At 33.4% G+C, this 27,474-nt stretch overlaps 2 protein-coding genes across 3 annotated transcripts in view; one reads left to right on the top strand and one right to left on the bottom strand.

The window, feature by feature from the left end:
- The window catches only part of LOC141529372 (uncharacterized), a 201,909-nt gene that overhangs the window by 95,504 nt on the left and 78,931 nt on the right, over positions 1-27,474 (bottom strand). The gene's annotated exons all lie outside the window — the stretch shown is intronic.
- LOC141529769 (uncharacterized) lies at positions 2,242-3,859 on the top strand. Its single transcript, XM_074246460.1, has 2 exons — positions 2,242-3,259; positions 3,633-3,859. The coding sequence occupies exon 1, from the start codon at positions 2,512-2,514 to the stop codon at positions 3,256-3,258; it is 747 nt and encodes a 248-aa protein (XP_074102561.1). The 5' UTR covers positions 2,242-2,511; the 3' UTR covers position 3,259; positions 3,633-3,859.

Here is a 27,474-nt window from a genome sequence, read left to right as displayed (position 1 = left end):
TAATAACGAACCTAAATTAATTAAATACCAAGTTTCGACCATGTTTCGTTAATTTCAATCGAGAAGGAGATATCAGACTTTAAAGCGAGGTAATGATGCTTATGTAACTGGGTCACAAACGTGATGTTATTCGGAAAATCGAGTTAGTGGTGTACATTTTCGAGTTGTCAAATCACATAAGATTCCTTAAGCTGTAAATTTTTTGATCCTTTTGTCTCAAGCTTCACTGTAATTTCATAGAAAATTTGAAAATAAATTAAGCTTTTTTTTAATTTTATTATGAATACGAAAAAATGATTTTATTCATTTTTTATCAGGATTAGATCCGAAATATTTAGTGATTTGACCAACTTAAAGGCCACTTTTAAAAATGATAATCAAAATATCTATTTTGACCTCTCTTTATTGCTAAATATATCAGCAGACTGGAGACTAGACTACTAGACTAGACCTGGCTCTGTCCTGGCGATGTTGAGGGTATAATTGTATGCACAAAGTCCGTATATCTTGGGATATCAACGCAGTGGGGAATACTTAACTATATGGAAACTGGAAGCTAGTTATCTTGTATAGATCGAACGGCGTTCAATTACCGAGGTTATTAATTAAGTCCCTCGTATACACCCTCGACCGCCACCATTCTCAGCAACCACACACCGACGTCTGCTTGCTGACCGTTCGAGATACCCGCTATATATACTAAATATATGTATATTTATGGAGACGAGAGCTAAACCCTTCCAACAACATCCATAAACATAGACTCACTTATCTTGTACCTATCGAGATAAACAAAATATTTTTAATGTTTCAACACAAGCTTATATAATTCGAAGAATACCCCGCGTGAAGATTGTAACAATAAATTTGTAATATTTATCATCGGAATGCGACAATCTAAGTGTATATGTTATAAAAATGTAACAGATCGATTAAAAATAACCTTACCCTGTGTTTTGCATTTAACAAGTAAAGTACGAGATCTTTGAGGCGTGCAAAACCAACAAAACCGTGAGAACTCAACCAAAATGTGTCGTTTGACGTTTAAGGGGGATAGCCACTGTAAAATTTCGGAAAAAAAATTTTTTTTTTTTTTTCATTAAACTGAAGTTTATATATTCAAAATTATGTATTTCAAATTTTATAGAAAAATTCCGAATAGTTTTCGAGTTATAGTCATTTTTATAAGAGCGCGTCGATTGACCGTTTTACGCGCGGCGCTTCGACGAAAACGTCGCCTGCTCGCTCCGTCTTTGATTCGTACGGGTTGGCGATTGTTTTCCCTCACGATTGTCAACCGTTACAATTATTTGACTTTTAACGTATATTTTTTCTTATTGTTGAGATACTGTACCTCATAGTTTAGTTGTTTTGTATGAATACACACTCGTTCTTTAATTTATTGAGTTTCTTAGTGTACTCGTTATTGTTTACTTACTTATTTTTTTAAATCTTCTGATCTTTTTTTTTTGTTTATTTAACAAAAAAATTTGTTAAATAATGGATCGTAAACAAAGTAAAGTTATTAAAAACGAAAGAAAACTGCCAAACGACAGGAAAAAATTTAATCGACCGCTCAACAGATATGAAACTGAAAAAATACTGGCTCTCAACGACGTGATAGTGCTTCCAAGAGGAAATTATCACAAAAATCTGATTGTACAATTGATTCGAGTATTAGCTACAAAATTATAAATTTTTTTCGATATTTAATTTACTAAGTGGCTGTGTATCGTGTAAAAAGTGTGGTGGTGATGTAAACTTTACTGAGACAAGTATTCGAGGATTAGGTTTTAAACTAGTTGTGAATTGCAAAAATGTGATCCAGTTTTGATAAATTCATGTCCACTCATCAAGAATGCGTATGAAATTAATCGCCGTTTCATCTTTGCAATGCGGATAATTGGTATTGGGTTATCTGGAGCTGAAAGATTTTGTGCTTTCATGGATTTACCACGACCAATGTTCCATAGCTTTTACGATCGTCTGGTCACACAAATCAGAAATGCAGCTAGAAACTGTTGTGATTTAGTGTTGAAAAAGCTGCTAAAGAAGAAATCCAAGAAACCTGCAAGCATTTAAAATCCAATGACATTCCTGGAATTTCTGTCTCCGGTGACGGTAGTTGGAAGAAAAGAGGGTTTAAATCTTCATTTGGTATATCTTCTCTAATTGGTTACTTCACTGGCAAAATCGTAGATGTAAGTATGAAATCCAGTTATTGTAAGATGTGTGCGCTAATGAGCTCAAAAAAGGAACAGCTGAATACGATCAATTTATGCAAGACCATGCTCTAGACTGTCCAATAAACCATGAAAATTCTTCTGGACAAATGGAGGTAGATGGAATAAAAGAGATGTTTATGCGATCAGAGTTATTACATAACGTTAAGTATGTAAACTATATAGGTGATGGTGACACTAAAACGTATAAAAATATTTGTGATGCTAAACCGTATGGGGACATGGTGAAGATAAAAAAAAGGAATGTATTAATCACGTGCAAAAACGAATGGGCAGTCGACTAAGGGCTTTGAAGAAGCAACGAACTAACAAGAAGACAAAAACAGGAAAAGAAGAAAATACACAGAAAAGTTTAGGTGGGAAAGGTCGATTAACGGACAAAGCAATTAATGAATTTACAAAGTATTATGGTTTAGCAATCAGACGTCATTCTAATGATGTTGATGAGATGTATAATGCTATTTGGCAAACATTTTATCACAAGTTTTCATCACCCGAAGATCCGCAGCATTTTCTTTGTCCTGAAGGTGCAAATTCGTGGTGTCAATTTCAAAAAGCTGTGGCAACAAATACTTTGGACTCATTAGTTGAAAAACCACCACTTCCTGCAGATATTGCGGAAGCTTTAATACCGATTTATGAAGATCTATCGAATCCAGAGTTATTGGAACGATGTGTCGGTGGGTTTACACAAAATAATAATGAAAGCTTCAATGCATTAGTGTGGCAGCTCGCCCCAAAAACAAATTCTTCTTATTCCCTTATTGTTGAAATAGCTTTATATATTTCAACAATTACATTCAATGATGGGGCTCTAGCAACTCTGAAGATATTAGAGAATCTCGATGTTAAAGTAGGACCAACACTCTACTCATACTGCGTTGAGCGCGACGCTACTCGGGTTAAAGCTGCTGAAAGCCGCATGGAAACGGCCAGTAAAAAAATAAAAAAGTCAAGGTCAATACTAAAGATAAGGAGGAAGAACCCTCATATGGCCCAGGACTTGATAGTTTGATGTGAGTATGAATATTTTGTGAAAGACTAGATTTTAAAGTTGCGAGAATCTTCTTAAAACTTTACTCGCGTTTTTCTCAAAACGACTTTTTTCAAACTTTCCGGTACTGTAACTTTCGTAAATATGAACCGATTCTCAATTTTTTTGTTTCCCCGTATTCGTCTACTTAGTGGCTATCGTCGCACGTAGGGGATTTTGAAAATTTTAATTTTTAAGATTTTTTAAGGCTGTTTGAGTCCAAAAAATGAGGAAAAAGACGAAAAAATTTTCAATATGGCGCCATTTTTTCTCAAATCAAAATTTTCAAAATCCCCTACGTGCGACGATAGCGACATTCCTATAGATTAAAATGCCGTTTGGTTTTTTTGTTTCAGATAATCCGTTTTTGAGTTACAGTACCGGCAATGGAGGGGGAAATTTTTTTGGTGCTCTACAAAAATGTTTATAACTTTGTGATAACAAAATATTTTTGAATAAAAATTTAGGAGAATTATCCTCAACATATACTTTATAAAACAAAAAAAACCCGATCCCCAAATTCCTTTATTATCCTAGTAAAAAAAATTCCCGAAAATTGCCTATTTTTTCCAGCGTCACAGTGGCTATCCCCCTTAACCATTTATCACACATAACCCCGGAGTGTACTGAAGTGGAGGTAAAAACTGGTCGACCGCGAGTGGCGAGTGAGGGCGTACGTGTACATGTGGATGTCTGTCGCATAGAGCAAAGAAGCTGAGGCTGTAAGAGAGGTACCGGCTACTTAGCTCATCTACTTTGCTTAAAGTAAATGTAAGTGGAAGGGGCTTGAGTTTGGAGATGAGTGGCAAGGAGCAAGTCGTCATATACATCACGAGCCTAAGGCGAGCACTCGAACTCAAACAACTTTTAAGTCCGTGTACCGGGTAAACAAAACACCGCGCTAATTGCTCACGTCACTCGCCACGGCAAAAGTCAATGGCTACCTCTGTCGCAGTTTTTAATACATACTTTCTATCCATTCATATTCATGTAATGTTCACATTCATATTAATAAGTATAGTCAGCTATTCTAGGGATGTAACACATTATGTACTATGTAATATTGTAATATTGTCCCCAGTTTTGAGTGATGGGAGCTAGGTCGATAAGGTCTTGGACTCTAATTAAATCGCATCCACGCACTGTTTGCCTAGTATAAACGAGCAAGCTTGTTACTTGCTTGCTTAAGCCCAATATCCCGATAATTATCAACAGAAAGCATCATTCTCCTGCTAATGGTTTTATAAATATTTTGTCTTTGTGTTATAAGTAATAATCTTCGACAATAAATAACTTTGTTAGCCAATATTTGTGTTGACTGACGACAATTAGTGGAAATAAAATTGGAAAAGTCCAAATTTACGAAAGTGATTTTAAGGTTTTCGTTTGCACAAGCGGTCCCTTTGATGGAGAGGAAAAAAATGTGTGTGGAGGTGTGAGTTTCCTTCTTCGAATCTCTGTACTACTCATATCCACATAACACTTGTTCTGAGTATTCTGAGAATAAGTTTGCAGACTAAACAGGACTCATGGACTCGCGTACTATCCCGACAACGAGGTCCTGGCGGACAATTTCCTGAGAGATAAGCCAAGAGATAGACAAGTCCTGGATAGTAATTTTGTCTTTGTTTTTTTTTTTTTTTAAATCTTAGTCGATCTCTTGTTCTCTCCTCGGTCCTCCTTATTTATTTTTAGCTCTTGTTTAAATTCTTCTTATTCGTCGTTTGTTATTTTCTCTTATTCACAGCATACACTCTAAGCCACATTGTATATATGTTGGTTAACTACAACTTCAGTCTATACACCTAAGTCTATATCTTATCTATTACAAACAAGAATTACGTTTGCCGCGCAATCTCTACCAACCTGCGATTTATTATCCAAAGTTGTATACGAACACTGATTCTACGGATTTTCGCCAGACATCTGATGCTCCACATAATTACCAAGTCTTTATCAAAATTTTAACTAGATCTTAAAAAAATAAACAATCCTCCTAAACAACTCCAAGTCCAAGTAAAAATTAATAAAAACAATCTTCATCTTTTGTTTGTCTGACTAAGTAAATCGCTTAAACCCATAAAAGTAGAGAAAAAAATTAAGAAAACATAAATTTATAACATTTCAACTGCTAAGGAATTTGTTAATAAATTTATTGTTTATCTTTTGGGTGAGTTAAAAATAAATTTAATACCCCAAAAAATGCATTATTACTTGATTTATATTTTTTAACATGTCTCAAACAGTATTCCAGAGGTTATGATATTACGATAGCCAATCGTCTTATTACTCCGGGGAATATTAATTCAATTTTGCAATAACGAAATTGCATTGCCGGGGGCTTGAGGGCAAATGGCTGAAACTAATATAAAGCAGCACCAGCATTACTTGTTCCCTTTTTCGCTCCTTCTTTCTTCATCTTGCTCATTTCACTCAGCTATACATATACACATTATATAATACACATAAAAATACTATTATATGTGTACTGTACACTAAACTGTACTGGTATGGCATATAAGCAGTATTTCGCGTTTTTACGCGCCCTTTTTGCCCTTGCCATCTCTCGTTCTTTCACTCACCAAAGTCTGGTCCCTCTTTAGTCTCGTGGCAATTCTCGGGTTAGTTCTTTCCATCTCAACTCTCTGGTGTACTGTATGGTACTCTTTTCTGGTCTACTCAATACTCACTACTCATTCATTTCCTCTCTCCCTCTGTCTCTCTTCATCTTTTTCTGGTTTCGTTGCCCCTGCATAACCCCAAGGGGTTAGTTTTCACGCGGGTTGGGCGAGTAATATGAGCTGCCACTCAAGGGCCGCCCTGTATTACTGCCCGAGTAATTATAGCGACTAACACACTAAAAAGATCACCCGATACATGTATACACATCATAAATGTGTGCATTGAGATGTGTGGATGAAGTTATGACTCGGAATTGTTACGAAGCAATGAGGGTGAGGGGTAGGGGATATTATACAGGTTGATGGGCAGGGAATGAGACTAGTATAGAAAATTAAGCTCGCTGTCTTCCTCATTTTGCAATAATGGATTGCTGAATCAAACATGGGCTCTCATGTATTTTTTACCCAACTCGCGCACCGTCTAATTGCTTTTTTGTGCCTACACACCATGTGCATTCCCCCGGTTATTATTTTATTTATTTTTGCCCGCCGGTGCGGTTAAATAATTATTTTAATGGAAATATTTAAAAGCTAAGAGCAATCGTTTCCGCTAATTGACGTTTTAATAAATGTTAAACAACTCTGTCATTTTTTTTAATGCTCTGAATTTTCAATTAAAACCGGTAATTAAAGATATATATTTTTTTGATTAATTAATTCATTAATAACAAACGCTTTCGATAACATTTTTAAATAGTCTGGATTAATTAAAATAATTGACAATTATTTCTTGACTAATTGCTTTTTCTATTTATTACTTGTGATATTTTTTTCTGGAATTTTAGTGAAAGGAGTGCTTGATTTAATTAGCGATTATTATTATTAGCAGTTGTTAAGAGTGGTAATATTACTTGTGTTTTTTAATTTAATTTTATTTTAAAGGATTGGAAATTTCTTATTTTTTTATTCAAGTATCGATTTAAAGTGATAATGTGTCATAAGAATAATTATATCAAGATATTTTCGAGCTTTTGTAATTTTAGTTTTAAAATATTCAACCTGAATGTGTCTCGTCCATTAACCAATTATCAATAAATGACATTTGAATGTCCAGAACTTATACTTCTAATTGAATAAAAAACAGTTTATTTAAGCTCTCGATTAAATATTTATCTTATTTTATTGAATAATAAAATAATGTCCCCGGATTTACCAATTCGATTGTATGTAAAGAATAAAATAAAAATAGTAGGTTCATTTTTAAATTAAAGAAAAAAAAAAAAAGGCAGAAGTCGGTTGTTCAGAAAACAAGGTTAACGTGCAATCACTTGGATAATTTTATCCATATCACGGACCAATCGCAAATGATGCAATAGAAGCATCGGAGAAACAAAAGGTAAAATAGTCGAGTGTCGAGTAAAACTCTTGGCAACGCGATACAGATATAATATATTTATATCAGTACCAGTACCTATCTGCATCGTACATGGAAGTGTAGGTAGATACAATGCAATACTCGGTACTCAGTACTCGGTACTCGCGTTATGACCATCAACTATATGTCTATCGTGGCGTGATATCGCCGACTGGCAGTTAGCGGAAATAATAACTGGGCCGAGTAGAATGGAGGCGAAAAAATAAAAGAAACCCGAAATGAATACGCATTTGTGTTATTCGGATTCGCTTACCATCGTTATATACTCTGATAAATCCGTAGAATGAAACTACTGGTAATCGCGGCTGAAAACACACCCGCTGAGCGTAACCACGTGAAACAAAGGACAAGTGGTTATGAATTAAGTGACAAAATGCAATTTCTCTCCGCCTAGTAAATAAACACGGGAAAAAATATTATTTAAAACCCGATTAAATTTTCCTGCTATTGTATTAATTTACAAAATATACATCATACTCTCTCTTCCTCCTTCCGTCGAAGTGTTTCAATAAAAAGCTTATTGTTAATGCATTTCATTATCAGTCATTATTTTTCGACAATAGAATTACTTTCAACGGACTGTTTTACGGCTTATAAATTTATTATATTTTTTATATTAATTAATAAAGTATAATACCGCAGAATAAAAATATACAAAATTGAACGTTGGTAATTGTATACCTCATAACGCAGTTGAATATTTAAATAATCTATTGTGGATTTCGCGTATATTTGTATTGGATATTAATATTTAAAATATCCTAAATTAATATTCCTTCCCCATTAATATTTAAAATATCCTAAATTAATTTTCCTGTAAGGAAAATTAATATTCCTTACATATCTAATTTATATGAATTTTCGCTGAAAATTTTCACATGTATTTTTTCCATAGGAATCAATCAATCATAATGCGGTGAAACGTTAAAATGGTGAATTTTCGATTTTTTTATGTGGGTCAATTAATGTTGAAAGTATTAATGTATATGATAAAACTAATTATCTGTCAGTCCTGGATTGTTTATCTTTATAAACATTACATAATTGTTGAAAAGGATCAATCTTAAATTGACCTTTTTGTTAAGCTTATATTTTTTTCTTTACTCAAAAATGGATTCTTTCAATGTAATGCTAATAATGTTATATAATATTTTAAATAATGGTTAATTAAATATTTATTATTATCATTATCATCATTATTATGAATTTAACTTGAGATTTCACTTGGATAATTTATCTCCTATAAAATGATGATGCTTTTTATGATTATTTGAGATTAAAATATGCATATATGATCGAGTTGAATAAAAAAGCGTCTACTTCCCAAGTTGGCACGTGAGTATGAGTTGTCTCGACACGATCTCAAGATTATACCTACACCCACGCGAAGATAATATAGATAGATAGTAATTGTAGGGTTGCAGGATGGTGAAATCGGTTCGACAGATCGATCGTCCGAGAAGGAGTTACCGCCGCCACGACCGCCAACAAATATTTCATACCTATACCCACATTTTCACATGCACATATCCACATATGTATGGATAATACGTATAAGAAAAGAGAGAGAAAACTACAAACGCCGTAGAAAAGAAAGATGACGAGATGAGAAATAAAGTGGCGGGAATGATCGTGAGAGGAAGCATGGACAGTGAGATCGAGATAATGATGCACTCGAGAAGAAATCGTTCTCACATTATTTTCTCGCGTGGGGCACCAAAGTCGATTATATACCCCGTGGTGAGATCTGGGCTCCTTATTCACTCTGGTATCTTCTTTTCTCCTCTCTCGACTCTGATATCACACAATATCATATCAGTCTTACTGCTAAGCACCCTCTTTCTTTCCTCGAAGCAAATAGTTAAGTATCCACAGAATTTATTTTTAAGAAGCTCCAAAAATATATTGATTAAGGCAAATAAAATTAGACCATTTAAAGTACTAAGATAGGAATTAATTACTTACTGAAAGGTGCGATAATTTTTAAATTTTAAATATGTAAATTTTTACACCTAATTGTGCCATTATTATTTGTAATTTAAGCGTGTTGATACATCGATACTATAAATTAAAGGATTTCTAAGGAAAGGTTTTTGTTTTTTTGCTGGGCGAATTTTGTAGAGATATTAGCAGTTTTTTATTTCAAAACTTATAGATCTGTTACAGATTAATTCTTAGGTTTTTTATTTTCAAGCGAGTTAATCGACGCCGCGGCAATAAAAATCCCAATAAAAGGAAAACAAGAGAGCGCATAGAAAGAAGAGAGCTGAGAAAATATTTAAGGATTAAAATGATTCTTAGGTATACAAAGCAGAGTGAGAAAAGCACTGAGCACAAGAAGGTGTGAGAGAGAAGTCGCGGTGGCAAATTGTAATTTATCGCAGCCTTTTAAGATTCGCCGTGACGAGGGTAATCGACAAACGTAACTAATGCCTGCGCTTGCCGATAAATTTAACAATTGCTCGGCAAGTTTGAGTATTTTTGTTCTTATTTCAATTATATTAGGAATCATGGTTAATCAATCGCAAAATGTACCCGAGATTATGGTAAAAAAATAATGATAGTAAGAGATCGTTAGACCCAGATGAAATTCATGTGTGTATTGTGTGGGGGAGATTGTATTAGACGTATTATATTAAAGTATAAACCGAGAAAATTAGTTTCTGGTCAGGTTTTCTTCCCATTACACAGGCTGACCCTTATCTTTAGTGGCTGATGCTGCAAGTGCTCTGATGTCCATGCAGTGAATGCTAGTACCGGAGCCAGTACCACCGAAAGCGCGCTTTTTTAATGGAAACATTTTAGAATTAAGTGCATCAGTTTTTATCCCAGACATACTCCACATTAAAATTTAATTTTATTCAACATTGTTTAATATTCTAATTCATTAACTCCACAATATTTGTCAAAAATATTTTTAAGTATTGTTTTTTTATTATTTGTAATAGTAATTTTTTTTTTTAAATATTCAAGTCTTCTCAATCCTTTTTTTGAAGTTATTTTTATTGATAATTTTAATCATAATTTTTCAACAAAAATTTCTACTCTTTTATTACAATAAAAGTTACAATGTAAATTCATTAAAAATTACAAGAACAACTTAATATAAAACAACTTTAACATTAAAAAAAAAAAAAATTAGTATTGCAAATTAAAAAATTACCAATCTTTGGGATAGCAACTATTAAATATCATTATTATCATCATCGAAGTTTTTTTTTTAACCAAATAAGTTGTTAATATTTGTATATATTTGAATTAACAAATTTTTTTCAATCAAATTAATGATCCACATAAATTTTTATTAAGCATTAAATATTTATAAGACATACTAAATAAAAATAAGAATAAGCGAAAGATTCGATGGTGATTAAAATTTAAGGTTAAAGAAATATATTTATTTAAATGTAATTTTATTTGTTAAATTATAACGATATGGTCTAACATATGCCTTTTATGTATTGAATGCGACGTATGTGTCCCTAGAGGACTTTACAGAGTGGTCATGTCTCCGAATATACACGTAAGGAATGAAAGAGGACGCCAGATACAACAAGACAGTACAGAAGAGGTCGTACCAGAAGAGGGAACGTTGCGTTCCGCACGATCCGATCGTATTCGTAACCGCGATGCCGGACAAAGCCGACTAACTTTTCTTTACTCATCGTTTGTTTCTCTTATTCTTATTTCACTTCATTTTTATTCTTTCCTATCTTTTATTTTTTTAGTTGCTTTGTTATTTTTAAAAAGTTGTTCATATTATTTTTATTTTTATTCAAAGTTGATTTTTATTTAATCCTATAGGTCACCACGCGGTTCGTGCGATCTTAAAAAAATCTGTTTTACAAACAAAAGCTACTTAGCAATGATAACGTATTCGGGAGTCGTATTATGGGTATGACTCTCCTGCATTTTCCTTTTTTTTTTTTTTTTTACTTTAACTCCTTGCACTCTTTGCTTTGCTTCTGTGTATTTAGTCTGACAATGTGTCTGTCGTCTGTGACTCGGTAGTCGGGGATTGTATTGTTGTATTGTATGGATTATAACATAAAGAGAATGAGAAATCGCGAGTACACGAAAAAGCCATAATCTAATTTAACGTGACTGTGACACGAAAATTTTTTTCAGGTTTTATAAGGTATTAATACCGAAGAAATGGATTGAAAAAAGTTGGAAAATCTAAAAATGTTTATGTTAATTTTTACGACTTCATGAATATTAAAGAAAAAAGAATTAAAGAATATTTTAACATAATTTTGTAGTAAAAAAAAAGTAAATTATAACCCCAAAAAAAATATAGTCACGAATAAAATTTCTTAGAGACTTAATGAAGAAAAAAATCACCTCAAATAAAATACAAAATTAAAGATAGAGTTATGTTAATAAAGCTAACGTAGTCTTGATGCAGAATTGTGAAGAATAAAAAGAAGAAGCAGGTAATATAAAGAAGAATAAAATAACCATCGGCTGTTATGTGAGAAAGAAGTAGACGCGGATGTGAATGAGGACGAGCTTATGCACTTTGTGTCACCCAATCAGGAGTATAGAGTCAAAAAAAGCAGCTGAAATTCCTCAGCTACATTCTACTACTGGCAGGATCTTTGCTATAAAGCGAATTAATATAATTTATGAAAATTAGCCTCGCCGTCAATAAGAGCACCATCTTTTACATATTAACCGACACGATTCCTCCAATGGACCATCATCTTTTGGTCATTTCAAAAATTTAATAACAGCATTAAAGTATCTGACGTTTACTTTCCAAGGCTTCGCACATAAATACTAATGTAAATTAACAATAAACTAATTTCTTATCCTCATTAAAATGAATATCTTTTTCAACCTCGTTTTTGGCTCGGCTTAATGTTTTTTTGTTATTTTTATTTTTTTCGGCAGCTGATCGATAAATTGTAATTTAGATACTATTAATTTTTAATAGATCATTAAAGCATTACTGTTGGGTATCAAAATAAATTTAACGCGGAGCGATAAATTGAAAGATAACAGAAATAATAAAGATATATAAAACATATATTTGTAATTAGAGGTTAAATTTTACTGAAGAATCGTATAAATAGATTTTCTACTATCAATTTATCAATTTATTCCGCGCAAGTTAATGTACTGTACCGTTCAAATGTACTTTAAAATGTATCGTACAAATCACGGAGATAAGAAAAACTTTAACGCCGACAATAAATGTTCAAAGATAGACTATAATATAACCTAAATACATTTATCTTTTATGGATTTCTGAGAGCAATCATAACGATTGTGAGCACACTTAGCTGCCGAGATAATTGCGAATAAATTTAGCGAAAGTTTTAGTTTTACGAAAGTATCGTATTTTTTGTAAATACACTTATTATCAGAAGTACCACAAAAATGCTTGATCTGGAGAGTTAAGCATTACCTTAACTATTTTGCCTCATGATACATTGAACAAAAAAAAACTTGAATCACGAGAGTAAATTTTAAACAAGAAAATTATTTTGAAGAGCTTAATTGTCTTGATTTGAGTAGATTTTATTTGATTCGATAATTTTTTATCGTGAATAAAGTTATACGCTCGATTGTGGTATTACTATTATCATTATTATTGTTATTTTATTACATTATAAAATAAAATGAACTATCATAATCAGAATGGTGTGGAACCGGAAATTAGGCTCGGATTTTTCACGCTCTATTGAGTACCGTATACTTGAAGATAAAAAAGTTTAGTACATAGCGGTCAGCAGTGGTATGAATGTGACAGGTTTATTGGCTCACAATACAGTACCGAGTATTAATATAACTATATAATACATCGAATTGGAGATTATTTAATGGTCACTTTATGAAACTACTTAAACATGCATTAAAACGAGCATTTAAGCAGTTTTGATGCCTCTTAATGTTTCTTAAAGATAAAATCATCGGCAAATAAATTAAATTTATTCATTTTCATACACTTACATGTACACGTTAGCTTTCACTTTATGCTAAAATCTCCGTCGGGTTGTATTGATACTATAGTCATTTCTTTTTATCTATAAAACCCGGAGTTAACACTCTCGGAGTTCCGAGTTGAGAGAAATAACACATACAACTAAACTGTATTTATTTATTTATTTTCATTAATTTCAAGTGCGTTTGCTGATTATTTAAAAGCCACTTTGCCAGATAACCAGTTTGTTAAACAAATATTTTATTTTATTGTAGGAAAGAATACTTTTAAATATAATATGATAATATTTTCAGTGTCTTGTGTCTGGACTTTCCCACGAAGTTCGATCAGGAGACCGAGACTGAGACTGAGACTGAGACTGAGATTGAGAATAAGACAGTGGGTATAAATCTAAGGATGGTCAAGCAAAGAGACCCCACCGATCAAAAAGGGATGGAAGATATGTTGAATCAAATGTAGATAGACAAAACAATAAAATTACGTCTTTTATCGTCATGTTTTATATATTTTTCTTCCTATACTCTGTTCGCACTGGATACGCCAAGTGAAGTAAAGGCATATAACATTATTATGTTATTATTATTATATGGGCATATAGGATGTAGGATATAGGGGTCGTAGCAAGATCAGACCCCACGCTACGACTGAGTTTCAGGGCCATGACGATCCGGTCGTGAGTCGTTTCTGCGCGACACTACGCCATATATCCATAAGACGCTTCACCTCAGCTTAGGTCATAATTCACTGTGATTACTGGTACTCAGTGGTATTATGTACGGCCATAATGTATTCATAGATATACATATACATAAATCCATTTATGTATGTTTGTTGTTATTATTATTGTTATTATACTTCCTTAACCCTACACAAATTTGGAGTACATCCTTTTGTGTCTATGCTACTTAATTTTAAAATTTGTATTGTCATTAATTAATATTTTTGAAATTCAAGATAATTAAACAATAAAATTAAACATTTATAGCGCGTAATTAATTTTTAAACGGAGTGGTCAAACATTTGAAACTGGATGGCGAATATTTACTCGGATAAAATATAACGTCAAACTGATGTTTGTAAATGTTAATTAATTCAATATCAAATTAAACGAATGTTGATTTTCCAACTTTATAAACGTTTAATTGTCCGAAATCATATCATTGTGTTTGTAATTTACCGGTAATTGACTGTTTAGTCAACCGTTAAGGGTAACTAAAGCAATTAATAGCGAGCTAGTGCCCCAAGAATTTTAACGTTTATTATATTTAGGTGACGTAAAACCGATTGACCGAGTGGGTTGATTTTTTAACGATAAATAAGTAAAATATTTCAGCTATCAATTTATTTAAATTATAAAAATATTTTTCATGAACCGGAAGCATAAATAATAATAAATTGATAATCAAATTTAAAGTAATAAAATATTAATATGCTTAAAAAATAATTGAAATTGTCGTAAAATTCCTTTTTATAATAGAGATGAAAAGATGTAATGTACCGAGACTAATAATGTAATAACGGAGAAATCGAAGAGAAATTGAACGTGACAACGTGTTAGTATAATTAAACTCCATTGGCACGATCTCAAAAACAGAGTTGGGTGCGCCATTTAAACCAAGATTTCTCGATTCTCACGGCATTCGCCTACATGCTCAACACATACCCGGTTTATTCACACTCACGTTCCTCTTTGCGTATATACATACTATACACCATACCGACGATAATTATGGATAAGATAATCACGAACTGGTCCTAGTCTAACGTTCCGTTACCCGACTCGTTTGCTAATACTTTTACTCATACTCAGAGACTTGAGTGAGGATAAACAAATTATTATATTATATTATTTCATACTATACAGAATCAAACATTAAAAAATCTAAGTATTTTTATATATTCTAATTAGCAGTTCCACTAATTTAAACGGTATCGAGAAATTATCTCAGTTACTGGCTCATCTTGATCTTGAATCCTGAAAGTATTAGCTCAGCTCGATAACATCAATGGACAAACATGAAAAATTTCTCTACTAGGAAGAAATAGATAAAATAAAGTAGTTAAGCTATTTATTAATTAATGAAATAATTAACTCTATGTATAAAACGAACGCAACATGTAATACAGTTTAGCAGTGGCTTGTAGTTAACAACAAACTGTAACGAGCAGTGAACAGGATTCTCCAAGGATATATTACACACCGTGCCAACAAGGTATGCTGTGTGTTGTGTGGTGTATGTAGCACGGTAAGCAGTAATGGAGATAGCATTATATAGAAGTAGAGGAAAATGGATAAGACACAAAAGCAAGAAGTGCTACTGCATCACGTAAACCTGTCCCTAATTGATAGGAAATTCCAGTATATCCACCAGGCATTGAAATTTTTAAATGAACCACCCCAACACACAACACTACTCTCAACTGGATACTAACTGCTGCAATATACCAAGGAGGATTTCTGCTGACCCATCGTCTCATGTTTAACATTAAGATTGCCTCCGATACCTTTTAAAATAAACATTTAATTAGATGCACTTTAACAACTCGTTGGCTCATTATACGCCGACCGTTTACGGGAATTTAATTGAAATCTGTATTGTTTATTGCAAAAACTTATAGTTAGGTATTATAAGTATGATTTTATTGTGGGAAACAAATAGAAGGATATTTTTGATATGGCTAATTTTTACCTCAGAGAAATTCATGATTTATATAAAAGAAATAAATGATCAAAATTTTTGTAATAAAATTCTTTTTCTTGCCAAGAAACTAAATTATTCTTTGTTGCCAAGTAAATTATGTTCCAATAATTATTTTAAAATGAAATCGGTGATTTGGCGGACAAGTTGTTGAATTAAAATCGCTGAAGAGAAGATGGAAAGATTGGAATAAATTTAATAACCGAGTATTTAACTTTACGGTACTATATGTATTATATTATATTTGTATTAATTTTGTGAGCGACATCACACGGGGCGCCATACGTAGGTGCGTAGGCAATTAACGAGAGAACCGAGTATAACCAAAACCGGTCGTCGTTGGTCGCTTAGGTGCTGCAAAGTTAAGTTCCGTTGTAGTGCAGCGGAGCACCAAAGTAAGTGTAAGTGAGTTGAGTTGATGTGAGTATGAGTGGAAAAGAGCTGTAGGTTCAGAGGTTGTCCAGGAGAAAGAGCGAGACGAGAGAGACCGGTTCATTAGCGACACTCACGATCTGCCCAGAGACATCTATTTTATTTTTGTTTTATTTTGTTTATTTATTACGTATATGTAGACGCGAATACACACTCGCCTCCTAAGAAGAGGCTTTTTCCCGCCCTATTCAAGTATAGTGTCCTCGGGTTTTTTTTTTCTAAATAAAAAAATTTGCCATTCTTCTTAATCTGAGCAAACACACCCGCTATGTAATGCATCAGAGCATTTGCACACTATTCTCAGAACAATCAACAGTTATATCATTAGTCACCGTAATTTTCATCAACTGTCGACTCTAGATTTTCAATGTTATGCTTCGCTTAGAGATATTGATATGTAAATTAATTATTATTATTAATATTCGGTATGTTTAACTATTCAATTGAAAGTGCATTAACATAATGCAATAAAAAGAGTAATTTGGCGCTTTATAGTTTTGTTAAGGAATGAAATTTATGACACCTTATTAATAAAAGTCTTTGAAAAGGAAAAAAAGTTAGCGAGTTCGATTACTTACGAATGATTTATGACCTTAATAAAAGTAATAATTTCTTTTTTTGTTATTTTTTACGAGTTAAACGAGTGCAAGCTGAAGCAGCCGGTTCGACAAATAAAATCCTCCAGTTGAAGTTCCAGTTGCAAGAGTAAGAGCAAGACTACTATATACCCTGTACTCTGTACTGGTGTATCTGTATAAGATATTAAATGTTGAGTCGATGATTGCCTGAGTTGAGTTCAAAAACATGTTCTACGTGATCCATGACACGTGTTAATAAATATATATTTGTGTGTATTATGTGCATAAATGTCTGCACGGTTATTAATATAAAAGTTGACGTTAATGATTACTGTAATTCAATAAAACTTTTTTAGTATTTATTGTTATTGATTACGGATACTACAAATGTTAAAGATAATTCTAATTACATTTTTCACCATTACACTAAGAAAATATTCTATTATATACTGAATTGATGCCCTGGTTTTATGTATTTAGGGTTGCAATTATTGTAACTAATTATTTTTGTCAATCGGCTTGTGCCTTAGCATATTACATCAGTAAATAAATAAATAATGGACCGAAATTTGCGATTGGTGATGATAATGTTTGTCTAGATTGAAGAGTAAGAGAGTAATTGCATAATGTTTGATTTGATATCAAACTATATTAACCATTGGGATTCGTATCAACATCGGTGAATTCCATGGTCGAATATTTAATGGCATTCCAGAGAGTATTCAGTCCAGTCGGTGTTTAAAATTGAATTTTTATCAATGATCGGCAATTAATCGAATGTTTGTGTCTACTTAGCTTTCTAAACACACTTATCGTCCAAATGAGAGTAGGTATTCTGAGTGGTTTAAAATTGTAGCCGAGTAAACTCATCACGGACCTGAACGGGCACCAAGACCTGGAGCTAAATAGGACCATTAACATGAGCTCAGCGTGGACCTTGCTGGATTAATCGCCAGCATATTCAAGAGGAAAATCCAGACGGGTTGGTACTGACCAACCGCGATGTTAAATGGGGTGAGTTCCAAGTGCATAGTTAGCTCTGCTCTGCGAGAGGGATGCACTCTGGGAGCAACCTCTGTCCGAGTGGAAAAGAGAGAGATGAGAGAAAGGGCGAGTAGAAATCGATGGAGCGTGGAATTGGCCGCGGAGTACCGACCAATTAGTCCGTCGATGATTGGCGCGTGTAAACCGAAACGATGACGTCACGGGGCAGTTGTGGCGTTCGTAAACCCATCGACGAGTGCATCAGCCCTCTCTTGTCTCTTTTGCTCTTTCGGGTCTGTTCACTTAATTCGTCGGTTTCGCGTCTCTCTCTCTCTCTCTTAATACGCACCTCTACTCGGTGTATGCCCATACCGTGCTCGGGAACAGGAGACTAATGGAATTGATTAAAATGTGTTGGATCAACCGGACCACGAGTCACTCCCTCCCTTCCCTTCACAAACATCGACTCCTTTTCTCCCTTTACGTTCCAGCCCCGAATCTCGTAATGCTGCTCTCGGTCTGTGTTCCAATCCACAGAGAGAGGATGAGGCTGCTGCATTGGTTGGTAGCAACCCATCGTCGTGTTTCACTTCTTCATACTCCATACATGCTAAATGAATACAGACAGACGTGTGTCTGTGTAGAGTGTTACCACTCCAATCGAATATTTGCGTTTAGGGACGTCGACGCGGAAAATGCTATCTTTGTCAATTAATTCAACCTGTTGTCCCTCCCTGAAACGGTTTCACGAAAGCGCGATCGTGAAAATTGGCGGTTCCTGTGCGCCGTATAGTATAGCTTAAACTCTATCACCGGCATCACGATCGCCATCACCAGCACTAGCACCAGCACCATCAACATCGGCATCGCCATTCTGACGAGACTACCAAAAACATTGACTTTTACGAAAACACAATCCTTTTTTATTCTTGTTTTTACACACTGGATATATCATTCGACTCTTCATTGTTAGATTAGATTTTCTCTTTTGTTTCCCACTAGCAATCTGGATTATTGGATATTGGAAAACAAATGGTATTGATGGAAATTTATTTGAAATTCTGTAAAATGTCTACATATTTCCACGAATAAAAATGTCATTTTAGACATCTATATATTTTTTATTATTTTATAAAAAAATTTATTAATATTTTTTTTTTTAACTTTAAGCAGACTAAATTTAGTAAATAAATTTTTTTTTTTTTTTTTTTTTTTTTTTAGAATTGACTTTAATTAAGCTTTAAACGCAAATTTGTTTTTACTAAATGTTTTTTCAGTGTAACTTTAAAAATTTCTAGTAAATCTTTTTGATAAGTCAGAAATGATCAATGTAAAAATGAATGATTGAATGATGGAAAGTAGTATTTATGTTGAGAACAAGGGTAATTGTGTAGTTCCAATCGAATTGATTGTAGACACGACGAATGAGTTAAATTGCTCGTGTTTAAAGACATATATACATACATACGAATACAAAGATATAGATATATATTGACAATGCATCTTGGTATGTTATATATCGAAGTGAATATATACATATATAGTTATGGGATAGGATATATAAGAGGAAGACATGAAAACCCGGGACTGTGGACGGTGGTTGGTCGAGTACATCCTACGTACCTAATCAAGCAATAACTATTTGTCAGTTACCCGGGCAACCTAAATCCAAGCTAATTCGACATCCGTGTCGAACACAGATTCGCTATCGGATATCTCTTTCTATCTGGACGACAGCATATTCGCATTAGCGAGCTCCGCAGCCCACGCTCGATCGAGCATCGACCACGGGGCCACGAGTAGTATAGTTGAGAGCAGTAGAGAGTAGAGATCTCTTCGCTCTTCCTCTCTTGCTTTGCTTGGGGAGCTTTTACCTCTATAATATATATATATATATATATATATATATATATATATATATATATATATATATATATATATATATATATATACATCTATACTACTCTCTCTCTCCTGGTCCTATCCTTTCTCGTACCCGCTTCCTCTTCTCGCCACGAGCCGCGATTGCTAAGTGCAACACCTCGCGTTACACGCTTAACCGATTGTTGCATCAAGCTCTCTTGCATGTGATATGTCCACTCACGGGACACCCCAATTCTCATCCACTTCCACAAGACACTGTTACAACCACCTACAACTACATTGACACCAGTAAAGGATTTTGTAGAATTTAATTTTATTTATTTCAATAAGATTCCTTCAATGTATAATCTGATTTATTCCATTGATAAAATCAAATACCTAAAAAATGACAATGATTAAAAATTGTCAAATTAACTGTAATATATATTCGTTTGTCTCGATACAAATAAGTTTCTCACAAAGCTTTTAATAAATCTTGCTTATTTATTATTACTCCTAAATAAATCCTTCTATCAATGCACTCTCACTCTGAAACTCTCACACTTATACTGGTTCCTCAACATAGCAGGTACAGTTGCTTCCAGTTCCTATCTCCCAGCTCCGCTCGCTATTTTCAGGTTTTTGTAATTTAAATTTTTATTTCAGGCTTTGTCAAATATTTTCGGCGATTAATAATGATTAAATAAAGGCCGTTGAACTCGAGTCTAAGGATGTGTTTAAAATAAATATAAAAATAAGAATCTTGTAAGTAACATGAGAATTAACGGATATAAGAGACTCTGGACTTTACTTCGTGGATTATTCTTGTGGAGTGAGTAATTTTATATAGTCCCGACGAGAGGCTTCATTGACTGAGATAAGTGATTCTCAAGAGGGAGTGGAGTGAAACCCTCTACTTTTTTTTCTTCTTTCTCTTGGTCTTATATTTCTTCTTTCCTCTCTTCATCTCCTTGTATTGGACTTCTCAGCGGTACGGTCTTATTCATTCATTCATCCCGATCCAGCTGAACCTGCTGCACGATAGACACCCGGACTTCTTTCTTTTACTTGTTCTTCTTCTTCTTCAGCTCCAACTTGGTCTTCTTTATTTGCTTGTGCTCGTGTTATTCTTCGGTCCCGGACACGAGAAAAGCTGGGGGTTTGCGTGCAACCTAAAGATAACCACAGTTACTGGTGCTAATTGAGTGATAGCGTTCGCTAATATTTATGATCATTTCCTTTTATCCTTTATCCGTCCTCGATTTTGTAGACTGCAGGGAAATGTGTGTGTTGTTTTATAAAAACCAGGATAGTACACCCGACGATGTTTGTAATCCTCAAGATTTGTTTGTTTCTCCTTGTCCTCTTCTTCTTTATTTATTTTATTTGTTCGAGGCGCAGGATTTTTTGTTTAAGATCTAAGTATACATAACATACATATATACATACATAGCCAGCTTACCGAATAGCATAGTGGGGATTTCATTCACTCAATCCTATTTCCCGACCTCCTGCCCTGCCCTGTCTCCCGCGGAATCCTTCTCTCCTAAGTGAGAATCACTTTAGATAGTACTCAAGGCGGAGAAAGATAAAAGGTCCTCTGATGGACTCGAAACAAGACAAAATTAGCGGCCTTTATCTCGCTTTGTCTCACGACATCAATTTATTCTTTGACTAAATCTAATAGTTTTAATTATAAATACTTATTTTAATTAAAATAATAAATTTTATTATTTCTAAATACTTCCAAGAAAAAATTATCACAAAAAAAATGAAACTTTGAAAAAAAAAAAAAAAAAAAATTAATAATTGCCGTATTACGGTATTGAGACATGTCATTAATTTTTAACGATATAATTTAATGTACTAGTTTTTTTATCGACTCATAAATAGAAAATAAATATTGAGTAGTATATCATGAATAAGATGTTCTTGTCGTTGTTAAATCTCTTGGGAAGTTAAAGCATGTTCAATATTACGGAGACTTATATTAATTAATATTTATGACGATATCCAGCAAATGATTCAGAGGATGCTTGGCTCCGTAATATTGTCATATAAATTTTTTTATTACACTCGAGTCCTTACTTGCGACACCTGTCTCAATCAGCCGGATAGATACAACTTTTTTATCAAAACCTTAGTTATAACTGGCTGTTATATTAGATTATACAGTATACAAGTATAAGTATTAATATATACGTTGAAAAATGGAATTATTTGATAAAAAATAATGTAGAATGATTAATAACTCGAGATTAAGTGTTTACTAATTAATAAATTGATTAAATAAATTAGAGTTTGAGATGGGATGGAAATAAAAAATAATAAATTGGTAAATTAGTCATAATCAGAAGTAATTTATTAATTCGATTGAAGGTGTATCGCATAAGCAGCCTGTCAGTTTAATCTTAAACGTGCGAGTAGTAGTCACTTTTATATATAGTAGCCGGACTCACGCAACCTAACCAGCCTACACCTATCACGAGTTATCCTTTCACTAAAAATATATTTTATTTACAGCAACAAAACAATTATAATTAATAAAACTTTACTGAAAAGCAAACAGCTGTTTATTTTGTTCATTAGTTATAGTTCAAATTTTTTTCTTTATTTTTTAAATTATCGTCAATAAAAAATTAATAAGTTTATAATATTTATTATAAAACATTTTTTATTAACAAAAAATTATTTTTGTAAAATTTATCTGCACTTAATCTTTTTTAAATTAAAAAAAATAAAATATTTCTGAAATCTTCAAACTAAAAAATATTAACGATAATAATAAAAAAAAAGAAATATGCTTAATGTTTGTCTGCGTACATATTTTTATATAAAAAGGGGTGATAATGACAGGATAGGAAGAGATGGTGCATCAGGACAAGGTATCAGAAGCGAATATCTACGGTTGCCTTTTACGTTAATTGATAAATCGTGTTGCGTTAATTAATGTACCAGCCCAGGGGTGACTGAGGAAAGTATCATATATATTTCCCGAAAAAACCATTAAACAATGATTGAGTTTAAAAAAAAAAATTTAATCAATTTCAATTTTTTTTTCATTGAAAAAAAAAAAATAGAGGGTTTGAATATTTTAATTCGCGTCGGATAAACATGTGCATATCAACCTGCACACAGATATCTCTCACACTCGATCAGTGATCCAATTGCACATGAAACACACTAATTGCGCAATTAATCCAATCTATTTAATAACACCTCCATTACTCTGCACGAGAAATGGAGTCCTTCGGCAGCGACGTGTATGCAGCGTGTCTCTGCTGGTCTATGGTAGTTTAATCGTCGGATCATTGAACCGAAAACCCCTCATTTAAACATCATATATATCTACTAAACCTATTTTAGAATCACTGATAGCTCCCTCATTATTTCGGTTTTATTTACTTTTTTATTATCGCTTCAATTATTCATCCATCAATCTACAGACACCAATTGCTGTATGCTGTATATGTACTTGGTTTATATTTTAATTGAAATAAATAGTACCCTGCAGTATTACAGATCTTCATTTATTATAGATACTAATCTATCAAATAGATATCAATATTGCAGTTTTTATGAAATAATTTATTTAATTACCCGTAAAAAAATTTTATGATGTAATCATGAATGGCTAATTTTTATACATGTTCAGATCAGGTCATATATATAGTTATACCAGGCTGTGTATAGGAATAAAAAAATTTTATTCCAGCTTTTCAATTTTTTAATTTTTAAATTACAAGTTAACTATACGTAAAAAATTTTGTAGATACCCTAATTTCACATTATTCGAATTTTGGAAAAGTCTAATTATGATTTTAGAAATTTTCAACACTACTACCTTTAGTCGAAAAATTATAAATGGACTTATCTGACCATTTCAAGCCTTATAATTAATTATAGTCAATTTAAAAATAAATATTATTTGTTGATAAAATAAAATAATAAAAGTAAAAGCAAATGTTTATAAAGAAAGTTAAAAGGATTTGAGAAAGATCCTGAAAAAGGTGCAATCTATCGAATTAAAGCAATTAGCGGTACAGCCGTTAGTAAGACCGTAATACTTAGCAGCCTATCTCTTCGTACACTCGAAAGCTCTTCACTTTCTTATACGAGATAACAAATACCAATGAAACCCACACTACATCGAAGGCTCTCGGGAATTTTTGTTAACTTTTTATGTGATTCACTAAATAAGTAGATTAATTAATTTTTTTTTCCTTCTTTTCGTAATCGGGCAGTTGGGAACGATAGATAAATGGCAAATTAAAGAACTGGAGGTAAGTCCATGATCTTTTTTTTCAGTTAACGTTGTAAATATTTGAAGTTATATTTTTTCTATTAGAAGTTAATAAGAGTAAATAAAAAGTGTATATAAAGTGATCTATAAGGATCGTTCAGAATCGCGAGCAGTAACTGAAGTACTTCTCGAGTTACAAATCTCTCGGCGCCATCGTAAATGGCCAATAAAAATTTAGCACGGCATTTAAACATGTCGCTGAAATAATCCGACGGTTAACGACTCTATTTCAATAGTTTTTTTTAGCGAGTAATATAGAACGCAATGCACGACAAGAAAAAGTAAAAGCGAGAGATAGAGTAATAAAATAAAACACAAAATTATGGGTGTTTTTTTTTTTTTTTTTATCTTTTTTTTTCGAAATAAAGTAGAAGTTTTAAAATTTGTTTTCTGCGAAGACCGTGTAGTGAGCAAACGCGAGTTTGATTTTCCGAGTAAGTTGAATCCCTTGATAAAATTCCCATTGACATCAGATTTTCGCCAGTGGAGGATTTTCGGAGAAGCTGCTACAGAGAGTTCCGGGATCCTTGAGCTTAGAGTACGAAAAGCTAGAAATTCTCTTTTAATTTTTCCTCTTTCCTTTTGCCTTCGCTAATACTCAACGTACTGGTTTAATTCAGTAGCATCGGCTGCTTCTCCTCTTCCTCTTACCCTTAAAGTCATAACGAGGATAAAATTCGAATAAAGTTACAACACCATCCATCCAACCGCCCGGTATTAGTATTATACTTTCGGCTAGAGGATTCACTGTTCACGTTCGTTGTAACATTTTAAACTCGCATTTGCTCGGCTTGATACCTAACTTTATTCGCAAGGCTTCACACACCATTCGGAAAAAAGCCTGTTACGAAAACTAACTCCTGACAATGGGGCTTTTCGTCAGTCCATCATTAAAGTATTTAGAAAATAAAAAACATGTATGATTCCCGAAATAGTGAAACTTTTTTTTTTTTTTAAACTTATCTAACACTATCAGCATATTATTCGGACTTGTTTTCCCGTATTCATATGAACCACATCTCTTTAAACTGATGGTAAACAATCTAATTGACTCAAGGAAAGAAAATGAGTTTGAAGACAAGAAATTTTTTAATAAACAAATAAAGATAAATCTCTTCAAAATAATTTTCTTACATCAACTAGATTTTTCTTGAATCAAGTAGTTTATTTTCGGTACATCTATCCTTTAGAATTTACTAATTACATAATAATTATTTGACAGTTATTTAATTTTATCGTAAGAACAATGAAATGAATGTTAAGCTTTAATTTACAACTGGAAGTGAAACTGAAAAAATATCTACAAGAGTAAGTTAGTGAGAGGATAAAACAGGAAAAGTATAAGTAGCAAAGTAAAGGCAACAAGAAAAAGTGAAAGAAAGAAAGAAGGTCGGCATCTCTTCGGTCCTATTAAAAAGCCCGTTTCCGCCTCCGTTTCTGAAAGCTTCTTACAGCACTTGAGGCAACTGCAAAAGTACTTGAAAGCTCGTGAAAAGCCCGAGCCGACAACACTTTCTTGGTTGAGTGCCGTCCCGCCAGGAGGCCGCTCTGTAACTTATTCGCACCCAGTCACGAAGATACGATTACTCTAGTTGCAATATCGACTGGGTAGAAAGGATCCTTATGTATTAAACATCCACCAAGAACGAGAGTTCATCTTCCCACACTCTCACTCCACTGGATTATCTTGAATCCCATTTACTATTGCTGGACATCTGCCCATCTTGCGGCGGGCACACTTCCACTCCAAAATACTCATCCTTGCTTTTCTCCAAATTAATTATTCTATCAATTTGCATTTATTTAACACTTTGATCTTCTTGTATTCAATAAAATATCGCGAGTGATATTTCATAACTAGCTTGATGCTAATAATCATACTCAAAATCTCTTTAGTTAAGTAGAGTACTCAGTATTCCTCATACTCATCATCATCATCATCACTTTCTTCTTCATTCATCGGCGGGCGAGAGTTAGAGCGCTTCGGGGCTCGGAGATGAAAAAAACCTGGAGAGAGTTGAGGAAAAACCCGGAAGAAAAGAGCTCCAGTGATGGAATAAAATAAAAATGAAAGTGTCGAGTGAAGATGAGGACGAAAGTGAGACAGAGAGACTCTTGGTAAGAGTCCCAGTAATCCGTGTTCGGGTGCACTCACTCTAAGATAACGGGAAAACATACATAATGCAGTGTTTTTCCTAAGAGCTACCAATAGTAAGTAGCGTTTTAAGTGACAGTAGACCACTTATTACATGCCCTGCAATAAAAGCAATAATACTGCTTTTTACATTAACATGTTATTGATTAATTATTCAGAACCAAGATTTTTATTATTATTAATGCAATAGAATAAAAACTGTTGAGTTAATTTGTAATTATTGTTTGATTTAAATTTTTGAAAATAAGGAAAGAATAAAATTCTAGAATCGATAACACAATTCCAAGAATTTCATCGCTTTAAATCAAACAAAAAAGTTTTTCAAAAATTTTTCGTGTTGATTCAAGATGATGAAAGTCTTGAAATGATTTTCTTGGTTCAAGAATTTTTTTTCTTAGATCAAGTGAATTTTTTTTTTTTTTCAATTTCTACATGTAAATTTTTTCTTTTCTTTTCATGATAATACTATCAAAATATCAATTTAATAAAGGAATTTTTCAAAACCTCAATATATGAAAAAAAATATTAATTAAGAATAAAAAGAAAAAAATTCTCACTGCAGCCTTGCAATTATCTAAGAAAACGATGATATCCGGAAGTCAGACGACTTAACGAGGCAGCAGGCGAGCGAATCGCAATTACGTTTAGGGTCGTGATTAATGACCCCCAAGGGTCACGAAAATTAAATTCAATAATTCTCTCTGTATTCGTTTTGAAATTCTTTAAGGGTCCTGGAGTGGAGGTTGAAGAGGAGACGAAGTCGCAGTTGTTCACATAGCATGTAGTTGTGTGGTTTGGTAGAGTTCAGGCCGTACTGGGTATTCATGGGGGTTAATTTCTGGACAATCGCTTACGGACTGAGTCAACGAGGACAAGCGGGACCCCCTTAATCCTGGAATAGTCAGGACTCAGGACAATTTAGAGACTGGTTACCCGGTTTAACGTCAAACGAGTAGTGGGACCGCGACGTGCGGTGTGGGTAAAGAATGGCGGTAGTAATATCGCGGACGTTACTTTACTACATATAATACGGAGTGCGGCGCTCTATCTAATCTGGAGAGAGCTAACCATAGTCGGAGATACAGCCCCGGATAGGAGTAGCCACGGGATGAACAAGGCAACCCGTGCAGAAAAGAGTAGAGTGGAAGCTAGATGCTAGAAGCGAACAGGATGCTTAC

The sequence above is a fragment of the Cotesia typhae genome, unplaced genomic scaffold (assembly GCF_013202065.1).
Source record: "Cotesia typhae breed Kobodo isofemale line unplaced genomic scaffold, CoteBio_Ctyphae contig_48, whole genome shotgun sequence".
NCBI classification, from domain to species: domain Eukaryota; kingdom Metazoa; phylum Arthropoda; class Insecta; order Hymenoptera; family Braconidae; genus Cotesia; species Cotesia typhae.
This window is presented reverse-complemented; position numbering and strand designations above follow the sequence as displayed.

Excerpts from the sequence above, each read along its gene's own strand:
- LOC141529769 (XM_074246460.1), top strand. The coding sequence starts at position 2,512 with ATGGGCAGTCGACTAAGGGCTTTGAAGAAGCAACGAACTAACAAGAAG.